The sequence below is a fragment of the Vidua chalybeata genome, chromosome 11 (assembly GCF_026979565.1).
Source record: "Vidua chalybeata isolate OUT-0048 chromosome 11, bVidCha1 merged haplotype, whole genome shotgun sequence".
Taxonomy (NCBI): domain Eukaryota; kingdom Metazoa; phylum Chordata; class Aves; order Passeriformes; family Viduidae; genus Vidua; species Vidua chalybeata.
Window position 1 is genome coordinate 1,713,862 of NC_071540.1, and position 12,372 is coordinate 1,726,233.

The 12,372-nt window shown below is 49.2% G+C and overlaps 1 protein-coding gene across 1 annotated transcript; it reads right to left on the reverse strand.

Moving 5' to 3' along the window:
- Nucleotides 1-1,436: 1,436 nt before the first annotated feature.
- Nucleotides 1,437-12,369, reverse strand: LOC128793748 (hydrocephalus-inducing protein-like). Its single transcript, XM_053953162.1, has 10 exons — nucleotides 12,351-12,369; nucleotides 11,473-11,573; nucleotides 9,618-9,753; nucleotides 9,010-9,174; nucleotides 7,976-8,128; nucleotides 5,910-6,148; nucleotides 4,501-4,753; nucleotides 3,722-3,865; nucleotides 2,324-2,464; nucleotides 1,437-1,844 (listed from the first exon to the last, which is right to left on the reverse strand). The coding sequence occupies exons 2-10, from the start codon at nucleotides 11,547-11,549 to the stop codon at nucleotides 1,437-1,439; spliced, it is 1,716 nt and encodes a 571-aa protein (XP_053809137.1). The 5' UTR covers nucleotides 11,550-11,573; nucleotides 12,351-12,369.
- Between the last annotated feature and the right edge of the window lie 3 nt (nucleotides 12,370-12,372).

Here is a 12,372-nt window from a genome sequence, read left to right on the forward strand (position 1 = left end):
GGACAGCTGCACGAGTAGCTCCTGGTCAGGCTGCAGGCCCTGGGTGGGTGCTGGCACTTTGAACTGAGAACGGTTTGATCCAGCCCTCCCAACCAGGCTGGAGCAGGTCCATTCTAAAGTCCCCCAGGGATGACACTGAGGTAGCAGTGGTGCAGCAGCTGCAACTGCTTGCATTAAGGAACTAGAGAGGACAGGGATTAACACCTTGTGGGGATGCAAAAAGCACAGTGAGAGAGGAAAAGACAGAGAAGGCAAGAAAAAAGGTGAGATCTGAGGCACCAAGGGGCAGACTCGGCCACTGACGAGCCAGCACAGCCCCCCCCCCCCCCTCCCCCCCCAATGCCCACGCCAGAAACTCTGCAGCTCCACCAGGTATTAATCAGGAATGTTTCCCTGACAGTGTTGGGGGGTTGGCTGACATTTTCCAACACTCCCAGATGACTCAGATCACATTCCCCATTTTAAATTGAAGCAGGTGCTCAGGGTAACTCTGCTTGTGTTTCTAATGCCACGTGAGGGACACAGTCAAGCCGTGCCTGCCTGTCACCCTGCTGAGCTGCAAGTGCTCCCCACACAGTCAAACCCGACCTGGATGCTCCGTTCCCAGACAGGCATTCAGGGCCTGTAATGACCTGCTCCCCAAAGAATCACTGCCTTTAGCTTTGTAGCTTGTTACTTAAGGCTGGGTTTCATTTCTGGATGAGGGGCTCTCTCATCATAACTCCCAAGAGATCCCTAATAATCTATTGCACTGTCTTTAGTTTTAATGAATGGTTTGGGACCATGATGCCCAGACAATGACATTTTTCCCTCTAAAGTAGAAACACTCTGGGAGGCAGGGATAGGAGATGATGCGATGAACAAGTCCTGATGTCAAGCAGTACAGAACCCATAAGGGACACGTTGCAGTGGGGAAAAGTCAAAATGAGTAACAAGTGTCACAAAAAAGGAGTGAAGGATCCAAGGTGTCCACTGAAAGCTGACCCCTGGGAAGGAAATCATCCTGGCAGTAAAGGAGTTGTCTCAGAAAAGAAGGAAAGGAAAGGCTGCTCTGCTGGCTGTTCAGCATCAGCCCAGGCACTAAGTGGCTCTTTCTGTGGTGTTGGGACTTTCTGGGCATCCTGCAGCACAATGCAAGGGAGGAAAGCAAGGAGCAGAGAGCAGCTCCTGCAGAGAGGACCCATCCCAAAGCAGAGGGGCCAGAAGGGCCTCCGGCAGCACTGTGGGAGCTGGAACTAGGAGCCCTTCATTAAGGTGGACACTGCCTCAGGCCACAGAGGTCTGAGAAAGCAGTTTTCACCCCAGCTTTCCTTCCCAAGGGAAACCCCTATGGGGGCTACGCAGCACCAAATTGGTGGAAAACCTATTCCCTGAGCATCCAGCCTGACCACGGCTGGTCAGAGTTATTTGCACAAGAAAAAGTCAGAAGCAGTCTATCAGATCCTAGGCCAACAGCTTTGTTCTTTGCCAAGTACAAACAGGACACCAGGAAGAAGAGCTTCAGGGAAAGGACAAAGGTGCACATACCTCAAGTTGTTCACCTGGCTGTCCGAATGGAATGACCAGCGGTACTTGACAGGAAGTGGGCTGCAGTTGGTGATCTCCAGAGAACGCGCTTCTTCAGTGCCAGCCACGATGCAGCCAAACTCCAGGGTGCCGGGCTGGATTTGGAGATTTGGGAAGTGGACTTCTCCCCGAAGGGTGATACGCTCCACAAAAGGATGGCCCCTGACCATGTCTATCTTCAGAACCCTCTCTTTTTTCCAGCTCTTAAAATCCAGCTCATAGGCTGGATCAAACGCAATGTAGAGATGACAGGTCTCCCCTACATCCACTGTCACAGGCTGCAAGGAGATGAGCAGTAATTAATCACCTGTAGGATGATGTCCCAAGGTCTGACAGCACAAAACAGTAAATGTTCCAAGTGACACCACCATGGGCTTCTGAGTTAATTTCTTTACAGCAGGGATCTGACTGCAGGCACCACAGTCTAGTCCAGGATTCCCTCAGGCCATTTTTGTGCTCAGCAGCAATACAAGGGAGTGGCTTCTGGAGAGCTGGGATGCTCTCCAGGAGACACCTTTACTACATGGCTTGCCCACACCAAGTTGCCTGCTCCCTTCTCCCTGTGCCTTAAAGCCAGGATGGATCTTCTCAATTCAGATAAGATTTTGATTCCTTCAGTAGCTCTGCTGATGCAGCTCAGGCCAGCCCACTGCTGATGCTGCAGAATAAAACTTCTTGACTCAAGGAGCTCCCAACAGAAAGGCACCACCACATCCCTCCTCTTCAGACCCCACTGCAGGAGTCCAGGGCTGCTCACCTGGCCGTCTGGGAGGGGCTGCTGGTCCTCATCACAGACCAGGAATGGCTGCTCCAAGTCCAGCATAAGGTCCAGTGGCAGCAGGCAGGTGTTTTTTAAAGCCAAAGGCTGGTACTGCAGCGTCAGGACATCACTGGGTTTCTATGGAAACAGGAGAGAAGGAAAAACAGTCTCAACTAGCCATAGACCTCCTTCTGCTTCTGCTGCGTCTCACATTCTTCAGTCCCAGAAGTGCATACATCTCTATTTACCCTTTCTACCCTTCCAGGAGGTTTTTCTTTATAGCAGATGCTTCTCATGTTTAGAAACCACAGCATCCTCTGGGGGACAGGGAAACACTCCCACGTACAGATGAGGGAACAGGCCCCTGAGAGGAGGTGGCTGCTTGAACAAGATCTAAAGCAGAAAGTGAATCCAGACCATTTGTCTCCAGTTTTGTCCTTCTATTGGGCAGAACAACACTAGATGGTCTTCACTGGCCATACAGTCATTTCTCACAACCTTATTGGCTCTAGCAGCCTCATAAAAGCCTAGGCTCTTCCTTCCTGTCTATGCATTGTGCTGGGCTTCCTGCATGGTTTAGAGAAACCAGAGACTTTGGGAAACTACTTCTGGATGTACTGATATCAAACAGGTGGTGTGCCATAGTATGCCATAAATCAGTTTGTGTGTGTGGCATCGAGCAGAACCCAGGTAGAATCAGAGACAGCTGAAAAGCTTCTAATTACATCTGAAATGCCTGTTCCAGGGGGGATCCTGTACTTCAGTGGAAGCCTGGGAACCAGAGGAGAGGCCCGAAACTACAGAAACCAAATGATGAAATGTCTTCTCTTTTTCCGACAACTTGCAGGAGACAGAAAGATGATGCTGGAGTTGGGATCCAGAGACTAAAGGGCACCTGCTCTGCCTCAGTGTTATCAGCACTGCAGCTGCAGGATGTCTGGGGGTCCTTTGAAGCAGGTGATGCTTAGGAAATGCACAGAGTTGTACCATACAGCTATACCATAAAGCATCCCTGCCAACAGCAGAGAAGCCAAGAGACACAGGAGATGATGGGTTTTTCCTTGCCAGCCTAAGGAATTCACAGGCATCTCCATTTTTCCCAGCTTCCCTACAGCATCAGTGTACAGACAGAACCGTGCCTTGGAGGATCCTCAAAGCCTCCCTTTACAGTGAGCACAGAAACTGGCATTTCTCTGGAAGTGCCACGATCCCCCTTGGCAGTGCAGCTGTAACTGCAATTTTACTTTGGGGAAGTCAAATACCAGTCTCATCTCTAAAAGCATCTTCACTCAATTTACAAAGTACCTCAGGAAGGGTAAAGAGGAGCTTTAAAACAAGCACACACAGCCCCCTCAGCCATGCTGTTAAATGCCAGGATGCAATCCAGAGACTTACCTTCTCCACCCAGAAAGAGAATTCTCTGGCTGATGCTTCTATAGAGGGGTGAATAAACTCGCAGGTAATTACAGTTTCTATTATCTTCTCTTTCTTGCTGGTTGTCCCAATGACAGCTTCACACAACACATAATCCTGCACCTCCTGCATGCAAGAGTCACTTGTCAGCAGTGGGTGGTGGTAGGGCACCCTGCAAATGCCTGCATTGGCTTATTACCCACCACCCACCACAGGCTCTATTCTTGCCACAGAGTTACGGTCACTGCCCCCTTTTCTTCCTGTGATGCAGTTTATTTATTCTGTGCTCAATTGTCTGCAACACTGCACCCCAATAACCACAAAAGGCACTTGTGAGAAACTCCCTCCCTTCACATGGCTTTTGTTTTACTTCATGCTTACCCCAGATAAACCACTTGGCACTTGTTTAATTCACTTTCTTTTTGGGCTCTTAGTCTAAGTGTAACTTATTTCTCTGCCCTTCTTTGCTGACTCATCATGCAACACTGTTTGCCCCAAAAAGTCAGTATTTCCTTCCACCCCTACTTTGGGATCAGCACTGGGTTTTGGTAGCTGTGGAATCACAATAAAACCTAAGCTGGTCTGGTGGTGGCCATGGCCAGCAGGGAAAGCAACTGCTGCTGCCACAGAAACGTGTGGTCTTAAACCACTTTCTTGAAGGCTGCTGCTCATTTCCCCAAGCACATGCCAAGGGATGTGGAACAAGCCCAGGGGAGGGGATCTGATGGTTCCCCAGGCTCAGCCCGTGATGGGGACCTCACCTGCGGGATGCGGGAGAAGCCTCGCAGCACCATGTCCACAGACTCGCCTGGCTGCAGGTCCTTCAACAGTGGCTCCAGCCCAAACACGGGGGTAGCACTTTTGGGGCTCTGGTAATCATCTTTAGGGCTATGGAGGGCTGAGATGCCCTGGCCCTCCTCCTCAGGTGGGCTGCAGCATCCCACGCTCCAGAAGAGCCGATGGAAATGGTGGCCCCCATTTGTTACTTTGAACCGATGAATACAGGGAAGGAGGCTAGAATAGAAGGAAGGATGAAAATAGTATGGGAATCGCTATTTCCCTGGTCATCAGATTGCTCCCAGTGAGCAACCTGAGGTGTTAATAGCTTGGAGACTGTCTTAATTTCCAGCTCTTAATGTGGACCAGAAATGGTGTCTGATGAGCTGCCCTTCTGATGTCATTATTGCAAAGGGAAATATGTTTATAATGGTAATGTAGCATTTTCCAGGCGAGGCTAACAGGACCTGGTGTTTTCCTCCAAAATGTTTGTTCTGGGGTGATTCATACTGTTACTGTATTTTGTATTAATCTGTGCCTGAAACTGTAACTGAATCTTTGAGATCCTGCACTTGGGGACCTTGTGTGTGGGGGTATGATTGCAGGCATTTCTAAAAGCCGGCTTGGAGGCAGTTTCTGGATGATCCCAGCAAGCTGGTAAAAACTGTCTGTCTGCTCCTGGAGAGGAAACCAGGACAGCAGGGCCTCTCTTGTTCGTAGCAGCCTTGGTTTTGCACTGGTAGCCATTTGTAGAAACTTCATTTTGCAATTAGAAACTGTTTGGAAGTGAACTTTGCAAACTTTGCTGGCAGCGAAAAATCAAGCGAGGTCCTGGGCAGAGCAGGGCAGCAGCAGAGCCCACGAGCAGTATGAGGAAGCAGCGGCAGTGCAGACCCTGCACAAACCGGAGAGTTTCCATCTGCCTCTGGAACTGCTCTGTGGGCTCCTGCCTTCCTGGTGGGGATTGTCACCCTCCTCCTGTCTCTTTGTTCCCGGGGCCCCTGCTTGCCATTTTGGAAGGGAAGGGTGTGATGCCATCTTCCCTTGGTCCCTCAACCACATGGAGGGACCACCTCATCTGGGCACCATTTTGGGAACCTTTTGTTCTGGGGGAGCCTGCCATCATTACTTGATCATTACTTGATCAAGTGAGGACATAAATGTATTAGAACTAAAGACAATTCAGTGGCAATTTAGCAACTGTTTTCCCTGTCAGTGGCTTTTGAGGGTGTCTAACAACTCTCAGCTGGCCATCACATGTTTCTAAAGGAACCTCTGCCTTCAGGGAAGGAGTCAGGACTTTGGACAGTGAAGAAGATCTTGCCTGAAGGACTACAGCAAAACTGCTCCTTGTTGAGACAGGAGGAGAGGTGGGAGTGGAGAGATCTCCTACCTGAATTGGTATCCTAGGTCGAGATCTGGCGCAAATGGCTTGTCTATGACAATTGTGGTGCCAGTGCCCAAAGCCACCAGCCCACAGGAGGTCCAAAGGCTGTTCCCAAGGAACAGCTGGATATTGTCAGCAAAAAGCCCAGTGTCATCCAGGGTTGCTGTGACAGTCACAGGCACCTCACCCCTAGCAGGGATCACTCCTTCTCTGGGTTCAATGGCATAGCAGTGAGGTTTGCAAGCCTGTAAGACAAGCATAATATGCATTTAGGATGGAAACCATCCACCCTGGTCTCTTGTGGGATATGAGAAAAGAAAGACTAAAAGAGGGGACGATAAAAATCATAAAGGCTTAAAATCCCTAAAATACAGTACAGGGCAACAGCAGAGCTCATACAACCTGCATTTTCCCCTCCTTTAACGGACTCACCCAATTAACCCACTTTTGCCCAACCCAAGGGATGCTTATCCTCAGGAGAGTGTGCCTTCCCCAGTCTTTCTCTGGAGTGTGGGCCAAGGAAAGCTGCTTTCTCTCTCCTGGCTTCTCACAAAGGCTCAAGGCCAGAGGAAGGCAGGTCTGCTCAAACCCCACTCCAGAAACCACATGGCTGGAGGACACTGCTGAGAGCCTGAAGAATATCTCTGCAAAACCAGTTGTGCAAAACCACAGCACCAAACTATTCTTTCCCCAGGGGCCATCAGTGCTTCTCAACATCCCCTAAAGGACTGAAGTCCTCACTTCTCACCAATCATCAGCTGTAGAGAGGTGCCCCAGTGCCCTCTGTTTTGGCAAAGTCACCTCTAAATGCTTATAGCAGAGCAGGAAAGCAGGAAGCAGAAAGAAAACTGGACAACATGTGCTCTGTGAGCATGGCCCACAAAACTCTTTCCCAAAAACTCTTGTCATCTGGTTTCTCATGGACTTAACAGATTGGGCAAGAGAGCTGGAAGCTGCCCCGGGGAGGGAGGAAAGGCCTTGCACCAGCACAGCACAGCTCTGCAGGTCTGGACCTGCTAGGAGCATGTGAAACCCATCTGTTACACACCATGACCACCCAGCCAAGGTGCATTGCTCCCTGCAGAGGCTGAAAGCAGAATTCCATTGTGGAGTTAGAGAAAGCTGTCCTGGAAAAATCCCTCACTTTGAGGTTACATTTATCCCCCAAACAACTGGAATAGCAGCAAGAGGAAAATTCACGCCCCTCCTCCTTGGCCCAGGAGGCTGTGGCTGGACTCTCCCACATGCCCTGATGCTTTACCCACAGCCACAAACAAGTCCTTAGTATCAGGTTTTAACCAACTCCACAAGTTCAACACACTCAGCATGAAGAAGAACAAACCTCAAGCCCCTCACAGATCTCCCCCTCCAGCAGACATCCCACCCAGCCCCAGGCCCAGCCTACAAGCCCTTCCTGGCTGCACCAGCCCTGCTCCCCGTGCCAGGGGAGCAGCCCCAGCTCCTTCTGCCCTATGCAGCCTCCGTGTATTAAACAGCCTTTCTCTGCAGCTGGTCCCCAAAGATTCTCTTCAATGGCACAGAGATCACAGGCTGTGGGGGTGCACAACCCCCACGTCTTTGTATGGACAGCCCAGCTGGCTTGACCCACAGGAGGTGGGAAAATTGCCTCCCCACGAGCAGTCTGAGGACACACCTCACACCCTGCTCTCTACTAGTAACAGCAGTTTGGCACAAAGCAAATGTAGATGGAACAGGGAAACCATAGAGAATTCCACATTCTCTGGGGAGCAAAGGACCACAGGTTTCTCTTGATCTCAGCGCTCCAAAAATGTGACACGCACAGCTAAAGACAAAAGATAAAATTAAGGGAGAACTTGTCAACACAATCCAGATTAATCTCTGCTCCAACATGTCTGCACCTGATTTCACTGAGGGGGTGCCCCAGCGAACACCACTCCAGAGCTAGGATCCTCTTGCCTCACTCAGATGGAATATTGGAATATCTTGCCTCCTCTCACACAGGGCAATAAGGAAATCTTGCATATAAAAACCAAGTCATGGCTGCTACTGACCAGTCAATTTCCCCGGAAAACAGCCCCACAGATACTTACAATCTCTAGCCTGAAGTCTGTAGGGACGAGACCTTCGTTGAAGAGGGTAAAGCTTCGTGAAGTAGGCTGTAGCGCTGGGATCCTGCCAAACTCTATCAGCCTTGGACTTGGGTAGATTTCTGCCAGCTGTCCAGAGCTCCGTAAATCTGGTCTCTGTTCCAGGAAGCAGGCAAGAAAGATTTTTAAAAAACCAAAACAAACCACAACAGGGGAAGCTAAAAAAGCTTAAACAGCTCAACTCCACTCAAGTTATTTCTTTTAGGGACAGCTACCACTCTCCAGCTGAGATGCTGGACTTCTGGGGGAAAAAAAATTACATATTCACCTCCAAATTAAAAATGATTAAGGTACAAGAAACTTTCAAACCACAAATTATTGGCCCAAAGGTAAAAGCTTTGCAAGAAATCTCTAGTTAAGACCAGGCTGACAGTTAAAAAACTTGTTATTCTGGTGGGGAGAAACCCCCCTCTTTAAGGTAAGCAGTCTGATAGTTGAAAGCAACTATTTTGTCAAATTTCAGGCTCCCTGGCACAGTTTGCACTGCCCGTCCTTCCTGCTGACTGATTTACATGCAGTGCCACAATGGCCCAGGTTCAGTGTTTGGTGTTGTCCAGGGAATTTGGCATCATCATTTCCTTATGTTTTAATGTAAGTTTAAATCCTTGCAACTACTCTTCAGATGCCAGCTTTCCCTTCTTTTACAGAAAGCTCAAGTCTTTTGAGCTTTCTGTAAAAGAAGTCTTCTGACATCCTCTTGTGCTCAGAGAGATGACATTTTAAAACAGATGTTTCCAAAGTTAATAGCACTTTAAAGAATAATTAACTAAAAATCATCCTTGATTCCAGCTTAGATGAACTACCTTCTGTGTCAGACACTGAGATTACCACCTATAAGGCATGAGCTGTTTGTGCCACTGATCCCTCCTGTCCTTCTCCTCAGCAGCCTGTGCCTGTTTTCCCCGGAAGAACCCCTGTGCCCTTTGCACCCTGCCAGGAGCAGTTGCACAAAGGCACACATCTCCCCTTGCACTCACCAGTGGGTTTCTCTCATCCCCAAACACGCCAATAAGAATGTTGGTGCGATGCTCGCCCAGTGTTTGGACTTCGATTATAACCGGAATCTCTGCAATGCTGTGAGGCTGGACAATCCCACAGGGTTTGGGGCTGGAGTAGAACACAGGAGAGTCCTCCTCGCGTTGCTGGAAGGAACAGAATCAAATGCAACTTCAGAGGGACCTCTGAAGAAACCTTAAACTCCTTAACATCCACCGCAACAGCAACTTACACACATTTTTTAAAAATCCCCAGGACAAAGGTAAGAGGCACAAACAAGATGCAAGAATTGTAGGCTTAGCATTCTCAGGGGGTCCTGCAAGGAAGCTGCCAGCACAGGCATTGGTGTCTGTAGATGCAGCAGCTTTTCACAACCCTCTAAGATCTCCCCCAAGAGAACATCCTGAAGACTAGAACTCTTTCCTCAGGAAGTTAAACTGCATCCTAAAGTTTACATTCAGGTAGGATCCTGCTCTCAGGACATCTTTAAGACTGAATAGAAACCAGCAAGGCCTTATCCAAACCCTTTTTTCCCCCTAGTGATCTCCTCAATAATATTTGAGAGGAGGAAGTGGATGCAATGCCAAACCTGGGGAATAAGCCCATAGCAGCCGGGAAGGGCGGTGTTATTTGCAACGAGGAACTTCCTCTGGTATGGCACCTTCAGCTGGCACTCATCGTACAGCAGGATTTGGGGGTACACTTGCAGCTCAGGAACAAGACACCTGGGCAAAGAGATGACCCCAAAGGAATCAGAGATACTGAGAGAATGGAGAACATTTACTCCCAAAGATTGTGAACAGGAGCATAACACACTTGTCACTGTCGAACAGACATTTAACAGCCCTACAGTGATAAATTGCCTTCAAAGTCTTCCCACTAAAAACATGGCTTGTCAAGGAGGGGCAAACCCTGAGAGGCAGCACCCAGAGGCTGCCAAGTGCCCCAGGCAGAGCACTTTGTCCCACAGCTGCCTCAGCCCCTCCTGTCCCAGACTGCAATACAAGATGTATTCCATTTGCCATCTGTATGGCAGTTGTCTTCTGTTAAGTGGGCAATTTTCCTTATCTCTTTCACAACCAATTCTCCCTCCAGGGAGACATCTGCTGATAATGGGCTACTGCATGTCACTGCATGACTGATAAAAGTTACAGCATCTCATTGTGAGATGCTCTGCCCAGAGGGAGGAGCCAAGCATTCCTAAGAGGATATAATCTGAGTTTTTGGGACCAGACTCGGGCTTTTCCACTGGATTTCAGGAGGACTGCAGCCATTCCAATTTGGACAGCTACCAACATCCTGACCAAAAAGGGTGTCATGTATTCTGACTCTGTCAGTGGTTTTTCTTTTGTATTATTCCATGTATTTTGTTTTCTTTTTCACTTTTCCTAATAAATTGTATTTCTGACTTGGAGTCTCTCACTGGTTTTGTTTTCAAACCAGAACACCTCCTTTACCTAAGAAGGCTTGCAAGGACTCCTCTGACAGTCCCAGTGATCCATGAGCTCTGGGGGAGCCTTCCTAACAAGGATCAGTGCTCACTAAGGGTCAAGGAACACACAACTCTAGTTGTAGACTAAGTAAAAATGACTCCCTTCTCTCCCACGGTGCTGTTGCCCTGCCTGACAACTCAGCTGTTTGCCCCAGCCTTGGAGGGCACGAGACACCCCCTGCCCTACAGAGGGGGTGATCACCCCCTCCCAGGTCCTACAGCTCCCTCAGTCCTTCACTCCACAGGTCCATGCACTGACTGTCCCCAGTTGCACTTGCTTTACAAAATGGCAGCCCAGGCACTGACTGGATGGCTCTGCCTGGGACAGGGAACAGCACCAGGGAACTGCATCCCTCTTGTCATTAAACTGATGCCCACAGCAGCAGAGCAGCATGGAATTCTGCTGCAGCAAGAACGACTTTTGGTTTAAGTCTGAGAACATTAAAGCTCAAAATGGGAAGCAGAAGAAAGGAGAAAAACTAGAGCTGACCTGCCACTTCAAGGGCTGTTTTCCCCTTATAAGATCTTACCCTCACCACTCTTGCTGTGAGCCACTTCCCCACTGCCAGGTGCTCTCATTAACAGAAGCAGACCCTGACTCTCAGCAGGCTGCTTGGTGTGTCCCAGACCAATGCAGGGTGGTCACAACCCAGCACAACTCCACCTCTTGCAGGAAGAAGGAGAGGAGGCCCTCGGGAAATTCATTCCAGCTCAAGCACCAAAAACCAGGCCAATAAATGATATCATTCCTGGTCCCTTTAGAAAAGGGCCCAGGACCGTGCTGGGCTGGGAGCAGGGGTGCTTTTCACCACAGGCTGCTGTCCAAGCACTGCTGTTCTCATGTCCAGCTGGGCACAACATGAGGTCATTAAACAGCACTTCTCCTTGGGAGCTGCAGCCAGCAAAGCCTGTGCAAGGCAGTGGCTGGGGGAGGCCAGGGAAGGGCTGGTACCTGGCTGTGATGGTCAGTGATACCACTCCCTCGCCAATACCCTCCAGGTCCACCAGCATTTTCCGGTAGAAATCCATCACGGTGTTGGAACACAGGGTCACCTGTGGAAGAGAAGAGCAGTAAATTCTTCCATACAAAAGCTCATTACCCAAGTGTGATATTTTCCAGTTCTTGTTTCATGGTAAGGAAAGGGCAGATTTTGCCTTAATTCTGCTGCTGGTCCATGTGTAGAGCACAGTCTCAGAGTAGCAAAAGCCTTCTGACAAGACCAGATTTGTTGAACACACCTTGCTATCAAGGCATAGGTCAGCTACATGAAAACATTAGACTAAAGCTCTATGCACCACTGTATTCAAATTAATGGGCCAATTTTTCATCTGACTGCAATGACATAAATGCAAAGGAAATCTGACTTGAACAGAATGAGTTCAGCTTTACAGCAGGAAGCTGAGGGCAAAGTGTGACCCAGCAGGTGCTGGGCAGTTCATGGCTGCAGTTTTTTGTCTCCACTGGAGATCCCTGCAGTGAACACAAATCATTCTGCTCCCCAGGAGAGGGGAAATGAGACCAAGAAGAAAAGCTAACTGCTTTTTACAATGACATCCCTCTAACTGCCACCTTCTGTCCTCATCCTTCCTCTGCCCACTTGCAGTCAAAGAAATCTCTCTCAAAAACACAAGAATGGCTTCAGTACTTGACCATATGGTATGTGATCTCAGTGTATGATTTTGGAAACAAAATAGTGTTCCTTGAAGAACATCCTGAGGAACTCTCACTCACATGGTGCTCAAAGCTGGCACCAGAGCTAAAGCCCTCCCACAGACCAGTGAAGCTTCAGCCCTAGTGCTGAAGTGTCTGTGGCTGGGCTCTTCCCATACCTCGATATCCTGGTGTCCCTGG

Coding starts and splice junctions, on each gene's coding strand:
- LOC128793748 (XM_053953162.1), bottom strand. CDS start 11,549: ATGGATTTCTACCGGAAAATGCTGGTGGACCTGGAGGGTATTGGCGAG. Junction 8,129..9,009: donor GGGATGAGAGAAACCCACTG/GTGAGTGCAAGG, acceptor TTCCTGGAACAG/AGACCAGATTTACGGAGCTC. Junction 2,465..3,721: donor TCTCTTTCTGGGTGGAGAAG/GTAAGTCTCTGG, acceptor CTGTTTCCATAG/AAACCCAGTGATGTCCTGAC.